The sequence below is a fragment of the Corapipo altera genome, unplaced genomic scaffold, assembly GCF_003945725.1.
Source record: "Corapipo altera isolate COAL_440 unplaced genomic scaffold, ASM394572v1 55, whole genome shotgun sequence".
In the NCBI taxonomy this organism is placed as follows: domain Eukaryota; kingdom Metazoa; phylum Chordata; class Aves; order Passeriformes; family Pipridae; genus Corapipo; species Corapipo altera.
The window spans coordinates 17863782-17881378 of record NW_020884882.1 but is presented as its reverse complement, the minus strand read 5'-3'; the positions used below and the strand labels follow the sequence as shown (position 1 = coordinate 17881378).

Sequence of the window (17597 nt, the reverse complement as noted above, 5' to 3'; positions counted from 1 at the left end):
GGCGGGGGCCGTTCCTTCCCGTCGCTGGCCCAGGGGCCGAGCTCCTCCCTGCACTGCCCCGGGAGCCAGGCCCGGACCGAGCGGTGCGGGGCTCGGGCGGCCCAGGTAGCCCGGTAGCCCCTCCCCGCCGCCAGCCCCGCCCCGCGGGGGATGGAGGGGCCGCGGCAGGGCGGGCGCTGGAAGAGGAAGCGGGGACGCGCTCCCGGGCGGCGACGGCGGGGTCACGAACTCTGACCTGTCACAGGGCACGGCACGGCACACACAACAAAACACCCCCGGCCCAACACAGCCCCGGCTCCCTCCCCTCCGCGGGCCCCACAGCCCCTCGCCGCCCCCGCGGGGGGAGGGAGGGCCGCTGCTGGGCACCGCCACAGCACCGGCCCGCCCGGGTCACCGCCACTGCACCTTTGGCGCCCATTCCTGAGGTAAAAAACATTTTTTAAAATTGAGGCGGCCCGGGTGGGTTTGTTTCGTGAGGGCCATGAGGAGGGAGGGGGCGCGGGGAGGCGGCAGCGGGCCCTGCTCGGGACACCCCAGCGAGGGGAGGGGAGGGGTGACGGTGGGTTTAGGGGAGGGGGATTGCACGCCTCCGATATTTGGCTGATAAGCGAGCACCAGCCGTGCTCTGGGCTAGCCTACAGCTCCTGGAGAGAGAGAGAGAGGAGAGGAAAGGACCGTTGCGGCGTGCTGGGTCGATCGGCGGGCAGTCCCGTGGCGGAGCCGCTGTGCTGCAGTGTGGGCCGGCTGATGTCGGAGCCGGTCCGGTCGCGGTGAGCGCAGTCTGCTGTCCGGGGGGTTGCAGGGGCGATGGTCGCGGCGATGATCGCGGGACACGAACACACAGAGAGAGAAGATGGAGTCTGAGCGGGCGGAGGCGGCGGCTTGAACCCGACCCTTTTACCTTTGCCACCGGGAGGGCGGAGGGGAGGGGGCGGTGGGTACTTTGCATACGGGGCTGAGACCGCCGCCATCTTACCGGCTGCTTCCTCACTGCCATGCTCAGGCCTCCCATAGCCTGACACAAGGCTATACCGGAGGGGAGGGGAAGGGGCCTAATGGCGGCAGCAGCAGCCCCGCCTGGGCCCTGGCGGGAGGCCAGCACCGCCATCTTGTGCTCAGCGCGTCCCCGGGAGGTTCTTCTTGCGCTCGGGGGGCGGTGCCGCCGCCATTACAGGCGGCTCGCTCGGCCAATGGGCGCCGTGTAGGGGAGCGCTGCGCCTGCCATGAGGTCATTGGTCGGGCCGGGGGGCGGGGCTGAGGCGCGCGGGGCGGGAGCTGGACGCGGCCTTGCTGCGGCGGGCGGCGCGGGGCTGGGCCCGCCCTGCCCGCGGGGCTCGGGGACGGGCTGGGCTGCCCCTGGAGTCCCCGCCGGCCCTGGGGGTGCCCGTGGCGTTCCAAGCTGTCCGTCGCGTCCCTACCAGGACAGGGGGTGCCTGTCAAGGCACCACCGGATCGCGGGGTGCCCGTCGTGTCCCTGCCAGGTCCGGGGGTGTTCATTGTGTTCTGGGGTGCCGGTTGTGTCCTGGCCGCCAGAACAACGTACCAGAGACTTCCGGCAGAGCCGCACCCGCGCCCCTCCTGTCCCGCCGATGTAGCCGGGTCGAGCTCGTTAACTTAAGACAAAGGAGCAAATTTCATTAATCTTGAATTTGGCCTGTTGCCATGTCATCATGGTTGGGCTGTACCCGTAGAATATCTCAAATGGAGTTTATGACTTCTGAGGTTTCACTGCATCTTAGGGAGAGATTAATGGATTTACACCGTGTTTTGGACAGCAGTACCTCACCACTGAGCTGGCTGCCACACTGCTACATTGAAAATAATTTCCTGGTGCTCCATGTGCTTCCTTGCAGATTTTAGGTTGCACCTCTTGTTGGTTTGTTTGGGGGATTTTTTTTCGTTGTTGCCTTACAAACTGCTTCTCAAGGCTTTCGCTGAGAAGCTGATTTTGCCTTCTGGGAGTCGACACCATTAAGAAGCTTGGTATGGCTGTGTGCTGTCTCTGGGCTTAAATCGAATCAGCTTAATAGCCTCAGTTTAAGGCTCTTTCGGAAGGGTCGAAAGTACAAAAAGCCTTAGTGGATAACACCACCACCAGCACATCTGTCAAAACCATACCTCAGGAAAGACTTCTTTGTGTCTCAGAAAGGTACTTTTATGAACAAAATATCTGCAGGGTTTCTTTCATCTTAAAGCATTGAGAAAATAACGTTATGACCATATGGTTATCATTCTTGCTGAATATAAAATAATTTAAGAAAAGAGAAGACACTGAAAAGGAATTACTGAACAACTGAGAAACCATTCACAAACTGGGTTTGGTGGAAAAGGTTCATAATATTAATGTGTAAGTTGAACACTTGAATAAAAAATGACAAGCTGTAGGAAAAACTAGCATAAATAGTTTCCATAGGGAAATGCATTTTTCTGTTACATTTTGCTATTGTTTGCAGTATTTTTAAATTTTATATTAAATGATTGCTTTGGAGATACAAACAGAGGTTTTCAACAAAACATCAAATGGGCCAGCATTCAGGAATGTCATTTCATTGCCTACACCTGGGTCAGAATCTGAAATCTGGCCCTGTAATGAGCAAATCACAATTAAAAAGTGAATTAATTGTTTGGAAATGTTATTTAAATTTACCTTGGGAGAAACACAGCCCTAATAATGATAATTAAAAATATATAGGAAGTGGTTTTTCTTGTTTCTTTATCCTTGATTGCTTTGCTTTTTTATTTTTTTTAACCCCAAAGGCTGTAAAGTTCAGTGTGCAGTCACTCAGAATAGGATAAAATGATTGTGCAGTATTTTTTTCTCAAAGTGATAATACCATCACATTATAATAAAAAAATAGTTTAGATAATGGAAAGTACATTTTAGATGTGACAGTTTATTTCTCTTATTGTGCAAGATTACACTAAGAATATGAATGAACATGGCAATTTGATGGAATGACTTGATAAAATTTTGTGCAAAACAGCATTCTTAGCTTGTTGTCCCGTGTTCAGTGTGGGGTGTAGAAACCGTTTAACTGTAAGGTTTATCCTTCTTGAGCTGAGGAAAGTGCCTTAGAGATTTATGAACTCCACAAACTGCATCAGTAGTTGACACTCAAATTAGTCCTTTCTCATTTATGAAATTACCATCTCTTCTTTACTGCCTAAATAATAGAGTGGAAATAGTATGTTAGAGTCTTTATAGAGTAAGGGTATAACTCTGTGCCCCCGGTGTTTGAACGGCACGGTTGCAGTGTGCACGTCCCACACACGTATGTGTGCACACGTATGTAGTCACACACACGCATCCATGGCACCTTGGCTTATTTGCCAGATGCATCAAGCAGAACTGTAAATTACCAAAAATTCATCTCAGAGCTTTCTTTAATAGTAAGAAAAATCCCTGACTTTTGTGCCTGATGGAAGTTGCTGGCGTCTTTCCAAACAGGTTCTCTAATGATCTTGTTTCACCATGGCAACCAATATGGAGGTGCTGGCTCAGCAGGTAGTGGAGACTCAGCAGGTGGCTGAGGTGAGTGACAGATAATATCACAACAGTTGGTATATGAGATTTTGAAATTAAAAACATATTAGGGAGTCCCTGCTGTTCACAATTAAGCATCATAAATGGAACAGAAAACCTCTATAGAGCAGGATTGCTTTACACTTGGGGACAAATATGAAACCAGTGCCACCAATATGTGTTTTGTTCACCTAACTTCATTGTGGTGGCCCCCATATTAGGAATGCAAGTAGGAAATTCAGCATGAACTATAGAGAAACTTGACTGTATTGTGAATTGTTAAAAAGACTAATACAATGAAATTTCTCATCATTTGATCATTAGATTGACCATTTTGGACATGAAAGGTTTCTGCTTCTCATTTGAGTTGTAATCTGAATCCACCACAGTGTTTGAAGTTGCCTGTTTTACTTATGCACTGTATTCAATTTACAGTAGGGTGATTAATTTAAATCAGGTTTTATATTTTCTGCCTACACATGTAAGAAAAAAGAGCATGAAATGTACTTTAAGTGATATTAGGTGATGTCTTGATGTATATTCACTGAAGCTTGGATGCTCAACAGCTAAAATGTTTAAATCAACTAATAAACACAAACTATAAGTGTTCACGGTCATAGAAAATAACCCGTTTATCTCCTTCACCATGCAAACTTCAGTCAAAAAATAAACTAGATCATTTGTCTGATTAAAATTATTTTGTTTAATAACCTTCAAATACTGTGATTTTTCATATGTTTACGTAATTAAGGGATTTAATATATAGCTCAGTGCAAGTGGGCTGAGAGATCTCTCTAGATAAGGCCACTTTTCAGACAGGAGTTTGGAGGTTTCTTTCATCTATTGTAGTATTGTACTATTTTTCATCTATTGTGCTATTACACCTGGATATTAAAAAATACTTTTAGTTCAAGAACAAGCCCTATATAAGAAAGAAATACAAGTTTGATTCTGTTTTCAGCAGTGGATTCAAGATTCCCTACTTAGAACTATTTTTTTTTGTTAAAATTTGGTTCTTTTTAGTGTGTCCTGGAAGTAACATCGAAGGAGTAGTTACAAAAAGTTCCGTGAGTTTCACGCTGAAAACCAACAGGAGATTTATCACTCTAGTTTTCTGTACCAGGTATCAATTTGGCAAGCTGCATTTTTTAAAAACACTTCCAAACATACTTGGAAATAGAAACCTGTAATGGAAATACTGGCAAACCTTATCCTATATTGGTAGAACTTGGGTGCTATAATAACATCTCAAACACATAAAATATGTGACATTTGTAATTCCTCGTGCAGGAAATGCACCGTGGTAACATAGTGTGATGGTTGTATCTTGCCACTGGAGAGATCGCTCCATCTCAAGAGTGTATGAAGCTCTGTGATTTCTTCCTGGCCGGTGGGTAAATAGAGGGCTTCGTCTCTTTATGGTATTCAGCTACTCCTTAAATTATATGCCTGTCCACTACATAACACCATGAAAACTTTGTACATGGGAAAACAGTTGTAAGCAGCATTATCTCATTAAGAATTCATTAATACTAGGACCATGTAAATGTTGAATCACGTTTTTTATGAATGGCTGGCTGCCTGCTGTTTGTTTCTTCCATCAGATACAGGTTTTAATACAGGTAAATACATCACTAGTTTTCGTGACGTGTGATAAAATTCTATATTGTACTTACTGTTTCTTTAGAATCAAACTTGGCACTGGCCTTAAAAAATGAGAGGTTTTCAGAATACCATATTTTTCATTGATGAAAATTAAATGGAAGAAGAGCATCATTGATCATGCACTGAATTTCAAGTTATGAACTGAGAGGCAAGTGGCAAACAGGATAACCCAATCCAAATATCGACAGCTTTAGCTGTATCTGCATAATTTTTTCCACATAATTGCCAACAAACATAGTGCCGGGGTTTATTGAGAACTGTGATGTCAAGCACCAAATCAGACTGTGGTGCAAGTAAGGCTCTATGTTGTTTCACTTTCTTGAGCAATAGTTCATCAGATTTGTTTTCAATGAAACTGAATGTACCACAGAAGTTGCTGAGCGTGCTCCAGTAGTGCATGTAGTTTTGTACTTTATTTTAACGACTTTTTAAAATTGTCCTTGTAATTGCTTCAAATGGTTTCAGTGCTGTTGCTTGCTTCTGCTTTATATCAGTGTTGTTTGTTGAATTTTTGCAACTGTGTATTTCTGTGGACATCCAGAAGAATTTCTTTATGGAAAGCGTTGTCAAAATACACAGAAATACAAAACTCTGTATTTCTGAACAGGTTGGGGGTGAGTAGTGTCTGCAGTTACCTTTACTTACATTTCATGAGACTGGAGAACAGAGAGCAGCTACGGGATTCGGAGGGAATTTCAGCAATTCCTCCTCATCCTAAACAGCTTTTGAAAAGCAGGAAAAGTACTTTAGCCTTAATGCAAAAATAAGTAATGCTGCTTTTCTCAAGTATTTGTTTAGTACTGTGCAATATGTCAATGACTCGGGTTCAGTCCCACCACTGACTTAGGTTTGACTTGAATATTAAGAAAAATGTATTTAGTTTTGAAGTGGAAATGCGTTCCTTGTGTAGTACCTTAGATTTTAATGCAAATCTTTTAAACAGAGCTGTCACTGTGGGGAGGAATAATGACTGTTTCCTCTTTCCAACAGCAGCTCTGATGTGACCAGGAAGAATTTTTAGTAGTTGCTAAAACTGTCCATGCTGGCTCCATGACAGCCACAAACTGTTCCCAGTGCATCCTTTTTCCCTGTCAGAGGCCCTAGAGTCACAGAAGGTGACTAGTGAGCCCTGTGCTTCCTGGATCTTGTTAATGACAGCTGCACTGTTGGAGAATTTTTAGTTGCTTTCAGTTCTCTCAGTGTCCTGATAAGAACCTATCAAAATACGGAACCTTTTTGAAAGAATGTTTTACCATGGAACTCAAAAAATACTGGATATCTTGGTCCCATGAAGTATTTTCTTGACCCTCCTTCAGATATCTCTGACGTGTTACATCAGTAAGTAGTTCAGCAATTCAGATGAAGCACAGTGTACTGGAATAGGAGAGTAGAAACACTGCTGTTCTGATGGAATAAGGTTTTACTTCGGTTTAAGAATTGATGAAGTGTAAAATAAGGCAATTTTTGTTTAATATTTTATTACTATCTTTGACCACTTTCTCATTTCTGGATGAATCTTCAAGGTGGAGTTTTAATGCAAAGTCTTCTCAAACGATTTTTAGTTCAAATACAGCTTTTCTCAATTTACTGTTAAGTGTAAAAGACCTGGACATACCATCAGCCCGGGAGGTATTTCTTAGAAAGTGCATATGGGAATAAGGAGCTCCTCCCTGGCTTAGGCAGTTTGGCAGCCTCTGAATTCAAGGCTGTTACCAGAAGTGGCAGAGCCACTGGTGTAACAGAGGTGTTGGGGTGGTCCATAAGACACAGTCTGAGATTTTCTTAGGATGTGGATATGCCAGCTGCAGTTTCTTCCGTGACTGTTGCCTTTGTATGTCTTACACAAGATCTTGCAGTGCCATCCTGCTAGGGCAGTTAAACTAGAGCTCTTCTATGGGGAATTGAATTTTATCTACCATTCTAGAAAAGACCTTAGTGGTCAGAATATTCTCTTCTCCAAAGAGAATCACTGAAACATTTTTAGATATATCTTACTTCTGTGAAAGAAATATATTTGAATATACATTTTTTTGTAAAAGTCTGTTATTAATTTAATAGCTAAAGAAGGTAACTAGGAAAAATATCTATAGAAAAATAAGTCTTTCTGATTTGATTTGAGATGCAGGTATAAAACCTGATACCGTATTTTTTACTGAAATTCTTTAACTGTTTCATGGGTGCAGTTAAAAATAGCCTGTGTTTGCTTAACTATGCCTTACTTTATTAATATTATAGGAAAGAGACTAGAAATCAGTATCTCTGAAATTGATTTATACTTAGTGAGAACAGACCAGTGTATTCAAGCAATACAATTACTTTGGTTTTTACTGGTGTGAATATAGGAAATGTTTTTCTACTTGTTAGAAAAGATTAGAGACTTTAAAAATTCCTTCCCAATGTGGCCAGTTGATTATTCCTTCAATTTATTGCTCAAATATTCCTCTCATAATCAGTGTGCTGGTTGGGAAATAAACTACAGAAAGTGTTGAAAATTTAGTTAGTAAGTACAGAAATGTATTATATACATACATATGTTCATACAAACTCGCACACAGATGTGTATATATATGTGATGGGCAAATCAGTAAATTAGTATGCAAACAACTATATGGCCATGAAGAAACCTTATTTATTTCAAATGACATAAGAATAATGAAATGTCTAGAGAAGCTTAGCTTCAGTCTACCAGTTTTATATATACATATATATTTTGTATATACCTATCTGTTGGAAACTTAATATGATTCCAACTGAAGTGTAGAAACTGCAAAAAATTAGGAAAAATAAGGTAACTATGCAATTATATGTATATATGAAATGATAAAATTATTAATAGATGAAACAGAAGCCAAATTTAATTTTGCTAGTCTTCAAAATGCACCTAATTGCCAAGTACTTGGTTTTAATTTAATGATAAAAAGGGTAGATACATATGGTTTTAAGTGTATTTTTATATTTCTTCAGCTTTGTTCTGATCTTCTGTGTCATTTAAGGCAAATCACTTTTAATTTATATAGACTTCAGCATATGAAATTATTGGTGGTGATACTTTTCTACAATTGCAGGTGAAGAACTGTAAAACAGTTTTAAAATATATTCTTGTTCTAATTTAGACCTTCTAAAGAGCGTGTAGCTTAGTTAATAATTTGTCATGAAAGACAAGAAGATCATTGATTAAATGTGTCCACTAAGAGTCTTGATTTTGGAAGTTTTGGGTTTTTTCTTGCCTAGGTATCTTGTTTTCTGCAGCTGAATGCTTTGAATCATCCAATAATTAGAAGATTCTGCTATTTCTGCATCTCTCCTGTTTATTTTCCTCATTTAACGTGCAACTTTTGTGACCTGTGTATTAAAGATAATTAGAGACGGTATGTTGAAGTTAGGTTAGACTTTTATACTATATCAGACTGCTTATGGTACAGACAATAAGAGAGTAGAAGGGTATGTTTTCATTAAGTGCCGTGTATTTTAACACCTCTGCTTTCCCAAAGAGACTTGCAATACAGGTTCCTTGCTGTCCAAACTGTTTTTTCTTTTTTTACATCAAAAATGAACTTTTCTGTATATTAAAAAAAGATTTTTCAAAGCAAACTTAAATTGATACTACCCTGTTGTCCAGCTGTATAGATTTTGATAAACAAATCATTCCAAGATTATTTAACAGAGGATTGAATAAAAACAGCTTGTGGAGCTTCCTGGGTTTTGACACCTTACTGCATACAATGTATTTTTTTTCCCAAAACCCAATATTCTGATAATTCATTGAAAACAAATCCAAGTTCATTTAATGATTGTAACCTTTCCAATAAATTTAGATTCCATGCCATAGGTCCATCTGTTTTTTAATAAATATATGTATTTTTAAAAGTGTTCAATACCTTTACAGTAGATTAAAATTCTGTGTATTATTTACAGGTGCAGACTGTTCAGACTTCGCTATCTGAATCTCCAGTGATGACCAGCCCTTCCCAGCGTATCCAGATAATTTCCACAGACTCCTCTGTAGCTTCACAACAACGCATTCAGGTAAAGATCTATTAATTAGCTATTACATTTTCTCCTTTTTTCTCCTCCTTCCACTTAGGGTTATACAAAAGCATGCTAAAGTCTATGGAATACTTCCTTAAATTTTGTGAGAACAGATAATTTTTAATGCAAACTAAAATCCTCTTTCTTCCTCAGCATGTATGTGGTGATGACTGGTTGGCTGTGTATCACAGTTATATTGATGATGTGGTCAGTGAGGAGTGTTTACAGAGATCAAACCTAGCCTACACGTACAAATCTCCTGAGCCCTAGCCACAGCAAATGGGCAGACATTGTCAACAGAACACCTGAGGTCATCTCTAAGGGCATGCCTCCTCCCACTCATTTAGTAGCCAGTGGGAGATTAATCTATTTAACATGAAGTTAGCCTTTGAGAATGCTGCACAGTGGGTCGTTGTTACTGGTACATAATATAAAGATGCCGCTAATGTATCAGAATGTATGCAGTGGCAAATGAGATGGGACTTGTTAAGTGTTAATGAAATACTGATGAATGTTGATATGGTTACTTTACCAGGTAAAATAGAGATTATGGTACCAGAAAACTGTATCAAAAATAGAAACCTTCCACCATAAGAGAATCTTGAGAATCAGCACATGAAACAATAAGGCTGTCTAATTCCACCTTTTGTTGATAACTTTAAGGAGTAACATCTTAGATAAAATATATAGGTAAATGTTGTTGATGACTGGAGAACATCTCCTTGGTGACATCTATGAAGAAAAATCAGAGAGCTTCCTTGTAATTTTTCATGGATATAATTTTGAGAGAGCATTAAAGGTTTTAAAACGTAAAGCTTACTGCAGTCATGAATTTCTTTAATGTGTTTTACAGATTGTGACAGATCAGCAAACAGGTCAGAAAATTCAAATAGTGACAGCAGTGGATTCTGCCGTGTCTCCAAAGCAACAGTTTATTTTAGCCAGTCCAGATGGAAGTGGTGCCGGAAAGGTGATACTGGCAGCACCTGAGACATCTAATGCCAAACAGCTTATCTTTACCACCACGGACAACATTGTGCCAGGCAGAATTCAGGTAAATATGCTAATTGAGATTCTTGGTTTCTAGATTTTTAAGTCTGTATTTGCTTTAAGACCAATTGCAATGGTTTTCTAAAGATCTGATGACATGGATTAAACAATACTAATTGTAGGCTTCATTATTCAATCATAAATTCTTCTGTCTTCACATTCCTTATTGCACTCATCACCCCTCATTGTCTGTTCTAATTCAAGTTCCAAAGACATAAGCAAATACTTAAGATAGTGCTTAAGTGACAGGATTTCTTAGTCTGTTCAATATTCACAGATATAGAGAGATACAACTCAGCTGAGCAAACTTATGTGAGTTCATACTTTTACATTCAGTATCAAGACTGCAATAACAGCTATTTAGAGCAGAAGCTATCCTCTGCTGTACTTTTTTGTGGGTTTTCAGCATGATCTAGGCCAACTGGAGCTTTGCAAAGCCAACGATATAAACAATAATCTACCTACCCCTAGTGAAATCTGAGATTTCTTCCTGGCAGTCTTAAAAAAAAAAACAAAAAAAAAGAAGTGCATGATCCCTATTGCTACTGTTACAATAGAGAATATTTTACAGCAAGAAGAATCATTTGTACGTAAATATTTTAAAAATTCTAGTAACAGTCTTTTAAATTTTATTTTACTATGCTAAATAGGATATTTGACATTGTAGAGGGGTGGGGTTTTTTAATTTTTCTGTGTTAAGTGGAATGTTTGGAACAGAAGTTTTGGAATTGAAGGCCTTTGGAAGCTAAACTGTTTCTATAATAAATCTCAGCTTCAGGCTATCCCCTTTGAACCACATGCCCCTAATAGCTAGAGAAGGGATACGTGGAAACATCATCTGAAAGCCAACCATCTCTGGCTAAAATATAGCAGCTGTTTGACAGCAATTGCAAGTAGGGAAAAATACTGCTGCACAAGTGAGGAGACTCATTTGTACTCAACAAAACCACCAGTTTTATTTGGAATTTGTTTTGATATGACCGTTTCAACAGTGTCCGCATTGACAGTAAAACCTCTCATTAAATTGCATTTTATGCTACATATGTAATTCTAAAATTTAGTCACCTCTTCTCAGCTGATACACCAATCTTGTTCTGTAGGCAAAGCTCCTTACTTTCATGTCTGGCTAATTATGTCTTTTTGTTCTGGAATTTTGCTTTAGATAGTGACAGACTCTGCTTCAGTGGAACGTTTGCTGGGAAAAACTGATGTTCAGCGGCCCCAGGTAGTAGAATATTGTGTAGTCTGTGGCGATAAAGCATCAGGTAAGAAAGCATAGAAAATAGTATTGAAGAAAGTTGCTAGAAAGGATGACTGGGATGAAGAGATGATTTTTTGTGTGTTTTAACTGATTTTAGCCATGCTGATGGCAAAAGCAATTGAGTTTTTAAATGGAAAAAGATAACATACTTTGTATTTATACACACAAAATAGTGAAACTCTACTTGGAAGAACATTATTCTTTTCCTTCAACTGGAGCGTATGATAAATAATGATTAAATAGCTCCTGCTAATGGAAGAAGACTCCTTGAAGCATTTAGTCAAGTTCTGCACAGTGATGGGAAACCACGAAATAAACCTGTCACCTACAAAAGTCTAGCTACTCTGAGAAAACACTTCTTAGTGCTCTCTAACAGGCTTAATGCTTTCTGGTAGATTTTGTTCTTCTACTATCACAGAAAAAGGCAAGTAAAGATCACATGAATCCTTGGTGTTTCAGATCCAGGCAGTTACAAGGAGTCCCGAGGTAACATTTCTGTATTAGTCAAGGAAATGTACTGTACTTTCATGCTACAGAGAAGACACCCTTCTGTCTCTTTACCTCACTTTTTTTTATTTTTTAAGTGTTTATGTAATTAAAACAATACCAGAACTGGTATGTACAGGAAATCTAAATGAAGATTGCATTTTAAATTTTGTTATAAAGTTATTTATATTCTGAAATTACTTGAACTTTTGGACTGTATGTTCTTTAAATATATCCTATAGTCTGTAACAGCAAGTAGAATTACATCTGTACTTGTCCAGAACAGGAACTGCAACTTTATAGACCACACATTCAGAAATAGGCTTAGCCTTCCTCTCTTTTCTCCACTCTCTAAGCAAAAAACTGACAGTAGTTAAACAAGAAACATCCTGTAAGACTTTATAAATGCTTTCATGGTCCAAAATGATTGTACAAATACAAAAGAAATTTAAAGGGTGACTTACAATGATTTACTTGATTAAAATAAATATTTCTATGCTAAAATATAAGTAATTTCCATCTGATAACAATATATATGTTTCCTAGGTCGTCACTATGGTGCTGTCAGTTGTGAGGGGTGCAAAGGTTTCTTTAAAAGAAGTGTAAGGAAGAATTTGACCTACAGTTGTCGTAGCAACCAGGACTGTATCATCAATAAACACCATCGGAATCGCTGCCAGTTTTGTAGGCTTAAGAAATGTCTAGAGATGGGCATGAAAATGGAATGTGAGTGTTAAGTACTCAATGTGATACTGTGCCTACCAAATAAAAAATATGTGGGCTACCACCTTTTTGTATGTTCTCTCCGTTTTGGTGTATGTTGCTTGAAGGAAGCAGAACTTCTGGCAGCCAAAGCAGCTACAGCACCTTTCTTTTGTCACCATTTTATGTCTGAGGTGCAGTAGTGATTTGTTTCAAACTATTTCAAACTACTGTAGTCTTTGAGGAGCCCAGTTAGAGCCTCACTCAGAATGCATGTTAAAACACTGTGTATGTATATAATACAAAATATTTTAATATGAATTGACATTAATCTAGGTCTAATGTTCCACTTCAAGAATCTGCTTTCCTTATGGTTTTAATTTTGTGGCTTTTTCAACCGGTGATAGAAAGTAGTTAATGTCTTTTTTTTTCCCTGCTTTTTAAATTTTTATGTTAATTTGGTCATTTGTGAGTATGGGGTTATGAGGCATTGTATAAACTGTCATATGCTAGAAAATACGCTTGCCTGTTTGTATGCAGTGCCTCGTACATTTCCAGCGCTAGCAGCAAAACGCCTCTGTCAATGGATTTTGTTTTCAGTTTGTAGCACCTCTGCCTCTTCAGTTCAGCACTTCATGAAACCTATTATCTCATTTTGTGATGTGATCTAGGCAGGATAAATTCCAACCACCAAGTTCAAGGGAGGCAGAACTTTAAACTTTAAATAAAGAGATACTTGTATTTGTGCTTTGGAACTCCAGACCTGTTGTGGTGATTGTTCTGTTTTGCACAAACTGTACTGAATATTGGAGAAGACATTTGTACAAGAGAAACTGCTGAAGTTCCAGAAACTAACCCTTTCTTATCCCAATATCTTTAGGGTATATACTCACTGACTTTACTGGGCTTTGGGTCAGGTTTCTGATTAATATTTATGTATCCACCAAACCAACAAAATTGATATACCTACTTTTAAGCTCCTAAATTTTGCTAATGGTAAAAATATTAACAAAAATAAAATCAGGAACTAAATAACTCTTGCTGGTTATGAGGATAGAGACATATCCATGTATTTTAATGTTACAGTCAAAAGGGCTATAGAGGAGGGTTGCATATTTTTGTTTCTCTGTTAATAATGTTAATCTTCCAGAGCAATCACTGCTGTATGATAAATTGGTATAATGAATAGCACAGAAATATTGTCTTCATTTATATTATGCCTTACATTGGCATAGTGTTGTGAGAATTAATACAAGACTTAAAAATTCTTTATATTTTCCTTGTAGTCTATTATTCATTTTAGCATCCTCATTTTTAGGTGAAAAATCAATGCAGTCCAGTGTTATGCCAAGGTATAGAAGAGTTTGTAAAGTTCAGTGACTTAGATTTCAGATAACTTTATGTAATATGTTTAATAATAGTACTTTTATATTATAAAGATGCACTTTTTCTTTAAAATTGCAGAGTTACTGCTTCTTACTACTTCTTTTAAAAATTTGCCTCACTTGTTCAGCACATTGGAAACTGAGCTTATTTTCTTTCAATTATCAAGTAGAAATATTATAAATTATGAAAGGGTTAGTTTTGGAACACTGTTCCCTAATTGGGTGGAATGAATGGATGATATGCAGAGACTATCAGAGAATTAACCTGCATCTCTCACGGAACTTGCAGGGTTCGTTCTGGATTTGCATTGTTTTGAGTCATCCAGAGTAGGAATGTGGCTAACGTTTAGGTATAGCTTTCCCTGTAAAAACCAGATAATTAAACAAATTGAAAACACAATTGGTAGAATACTCCATCTTACTAAATGCAAAAGAAAATAGCAAGATTTGATTCCAGTTCAGCAAAACTTCAAACAAAAGATCAGTCTGTGACCTTCTTAGTTAAAAATACACATTCACAGGCAGAGTAAAATTGGAACCTGTGTTTCTTCACTCTTTGTATTAAATTTCTAGTTTTGCACTGAGCTGGTACACCAGCTGGTACACTGTGAGAATTTTCCTTTCTTTTTGTATTTTTCATTTGAGTTATTTCCTTTCAAATCTGAATGGTTTTGTCTTTATGTAGCGGTTCAAAGTGAAAGAAAGCCTTTTGATGTGCAACGTGAAAAACCAACCAACTGTGCAGCTTCTACTGAAAAAATCTATATAAGAAAGGATCTGCGAAGCCCTCTTATAGCAACTCCAACGTTTGTGGCAGATAAAGATGGGACGCGGTGAGTACCTCAGTTGCACGTGTCTTCTTCCAGGTTATTTGTGTATATTACTTCGCATTCACATATGTATTTTGTTTCCCCTCTACTCTAAAGAATTGGACAGAGAAGAGCTCTAATTAATCCATCATCTTTTTCCATTACCAAGCCCAATTTAGGTTCTGCTTTTCATGGAAGTTTTTATGTCTGAGTATAAGTGTACGGTTTTCACTTCAGAGCTGGCTCTTGTCCAGCCAGGTCAGAGCAAAGGCAGGGCAAGTAAATGATACTCAGGCAAAAAGCATGTGGGCTAATTCTGTGATGCATTTGGGTTAGCTCTTCTCTGAAATCAGATCTGCTAGTGGCAGACTTGGGCTTCCTTGCTTCCTTCTCCTAAAGACAGTAGTAAAAGAGACTGTGCAGTGACTGCTGATTCCAATCCCAAGAGATTGTTTTCAACAACAGCAAAACAACAGCAGCTTCCTTTTACTATGTGGGAGATGCTCCAAGATGGTTCCTGCGCTCTCAGCTGTCTCCAAAGGCGGTGGGTGTGGAAATGCACATCACTACAGAAGCAAGATTTGTCTCTTTCTGAATAGAATAAAAAAGAACTCTAGGTTAAATATGACGTTTCTAAAACTGTAGTTTACAAATGGTTAAGAACTACCTAAAAAATTGGATCTTAATATTCAGTTTTCATATATATATAATTGTTTAATTTCATATGTATATATTCTTTGTTGAACAAATGACACTGCAGTTAAGAAGATTGGTGATACTGCGGTTAAGAAGATTGGGCTGCAAATTTCTTAAGAATGGTTTTTCAGTGTTCTCATTTGCAAGTCAGATTATTCAAAAGTGTTCACAGATACATTTGCTTCTTTGAGACTTCCTTATGCTACAGATCCCTTACAGATCTATAAACAATATTATAATCATTAAGTACAACTGTTATTTATGTAGGGTTCAGATTTGCATAATGCATGATAATTTGCAGCCTGTGCTCATTCACTATAACTTGCTGCAGCCTTAACCTGTGTTGTGTGCATTGGTATTGTATTATGGAGACTTGGAGCATCACTTAAGTAACAAATAAACTTCTTGCAAAGACTTTCTACTGTCTCCCTAAATTAGATACAGCAAAGGGAAAGGATGTTTGATCAAAATGTAGCAGAAGTGCAATATATAACTTGAGAGCTACTAGGTGACTTCTGAGAGCATGAGAAGACAACTTTTCTTAAAGCAGAATAAACCAGAATACAAAGCAAATGAGAGGATACGTATTTGGGAAGTTGTCATTGCTTTTGCACAGGAAAGGAAAAGATATTTCAGTCTTTCTGTCTTTCAAACTACTTTTTAGAAACTGTTTCAGAAAGACTGAAGTCCTGATGAATAAACTGTGAGCTTCATTAAACTGTTAATTTAAAAACTTGTTTAGTAGTCATAGGTAGTTACACATTCTTCTGATTAATGTAAAATACTATTGACAATCAGATGCCTTATGCTTTTGAACAGGTCAGCAGGACTTCTTGATCCTGGAATGCTTGTAAATATTCAGCAGCCTTTGATCAGGGATGATGGTACAGTCCTCCTAGCTGCTGACTCCAAGGTATTACTCTTTCAGTTCAGTTCTGAACACACATATTAATTTGCTTAGATTATTTTAGCTATTGTATGTAGACTTAAATAGTTGTTGCTCTTGAGAAGAGGTCGTGATAAGTCCAAAGAGTTTTACAAAGGGAGGTAATAAACTGATCAATAGGAACGTGGTTTCTTTTCACAATTGTGTTTCTGCAAAAGGTCAGCCACAGGTAGTTTCCCTTATGATACCTCCTCTGGGACTAGGATTGATAATTACAGTAGGATTTAAAGATCATTGAAAGCCATTGTTCTTCCTGTAGGCGTTTAGGAGGAAGGAAAAGGTACATAAGGGAAGAATGCAAAAAGATTAAAAATGGGAAGAATTTATATATGATACATCAACTATAATTTTGATCTACTAATATTGTTCTTCCTTTTTAGGCTGAAACAAGCCAGGGTGCTTTAGGAACACTAGCAAATGTTGTAACATCTCTTGCTAATCTCAGTGAGTCACTAAATAATGGAGATACTTCTGAAGTTCAGCAAGAAGAGCAATCCACAAGTGAGATTACACGGTATGCATTATATTTGCATTTTATTTAACAATTTGTGTTCTGTTTGATGTATCCTTACACTCATTCACTGAAGGAATTTGGTTTTGTGACAGCAGACAGAGTACAGATTGTCCCTACTTTGAAACTGATTCTTTAGAAATCAAGTTTGGCTGTTGTCCTCTTGTGAAGACCTGTGTCCTGTGTTACAAATACGGTGTTCTGAAGCTAGCTCAGATTTCATTCTCAGAAAAGTAAATTAATTGTGACTGTGAAAGACTCTGAGAATAGCAACACTTCAGTGCTGTTTAATTTCATAGGCATGTTTTATGTAAGGTTCTTCTGTGCCATGCTCATGCCCTTAGCCCTGCTCTTTAGGGATATTTATTACTGCAGATTTATTTTTGAGATTGTACTGCCAAAAAACCTGCTAGTAATATAGGTTTAGAAAGAGTTTGAAGTCTTTGTTGTCTTTATTAATGAAAAAAATGTGAAAAAGGAAAATGAAATATTAAAATTTCCAGCAGAGCTTGGATTTGCATGGCTGGGGGTTTT

The 17597-nt window shown here is 38.8% G+C and overlaps 1 protein-coding gene across 11 annotated transcripts in view; it reads left to right on the top strand.

Moving 5' to 3' along the window:
* NR2C2 (nuclear receptor subfamily 2 group C member 2) overlaps positions 1-17597 on the top strand; it is a 34146-nt gene continuing 16549 nt past the window's right edge. For 2 of the 11 annotated variants that reach the window (XM_027640160.1, XM_027640170.1), the window contains exons 1-9: positions 1372-2149; positions 3449-3532; positions 9104-9214; positions 10071-10271; positions 11430-11532; positions 12561-12740; positions 14787-14934; positions 16426-16519; positions 16933-17066. In XM_027640160.1, the coding sequence (XP_027495961.1) occupies positions 3473-3532; positions 9104-9214; positions 10071-10271; positions 11430-11532; positions 12561-12740; positions 14787-14934; positions 16426-16519; positions 16933-17066 (1031 nt within the window). In that variant the 5' untranslated portion in view covers positions 1372-2149; positions 3449-3472. Of the gene's footprint in view, positions 426-684; positions 771-1363; positions 2150-3448; positions 3533-4813; positions 4914-8419; positions 8557-9103; positions 9215-10070; positions 10272-11429; positions 11533-12560; positions 12741-14786; positions 14935-16425; positions 16520-16932; positions 17067-17597 lie in introns of those variants that run through there. The other 9 variants (XM_027640166.1, XM_027640164.1, XM_027640165.1 and 6 more) reach the window with 9 other exon arrangements.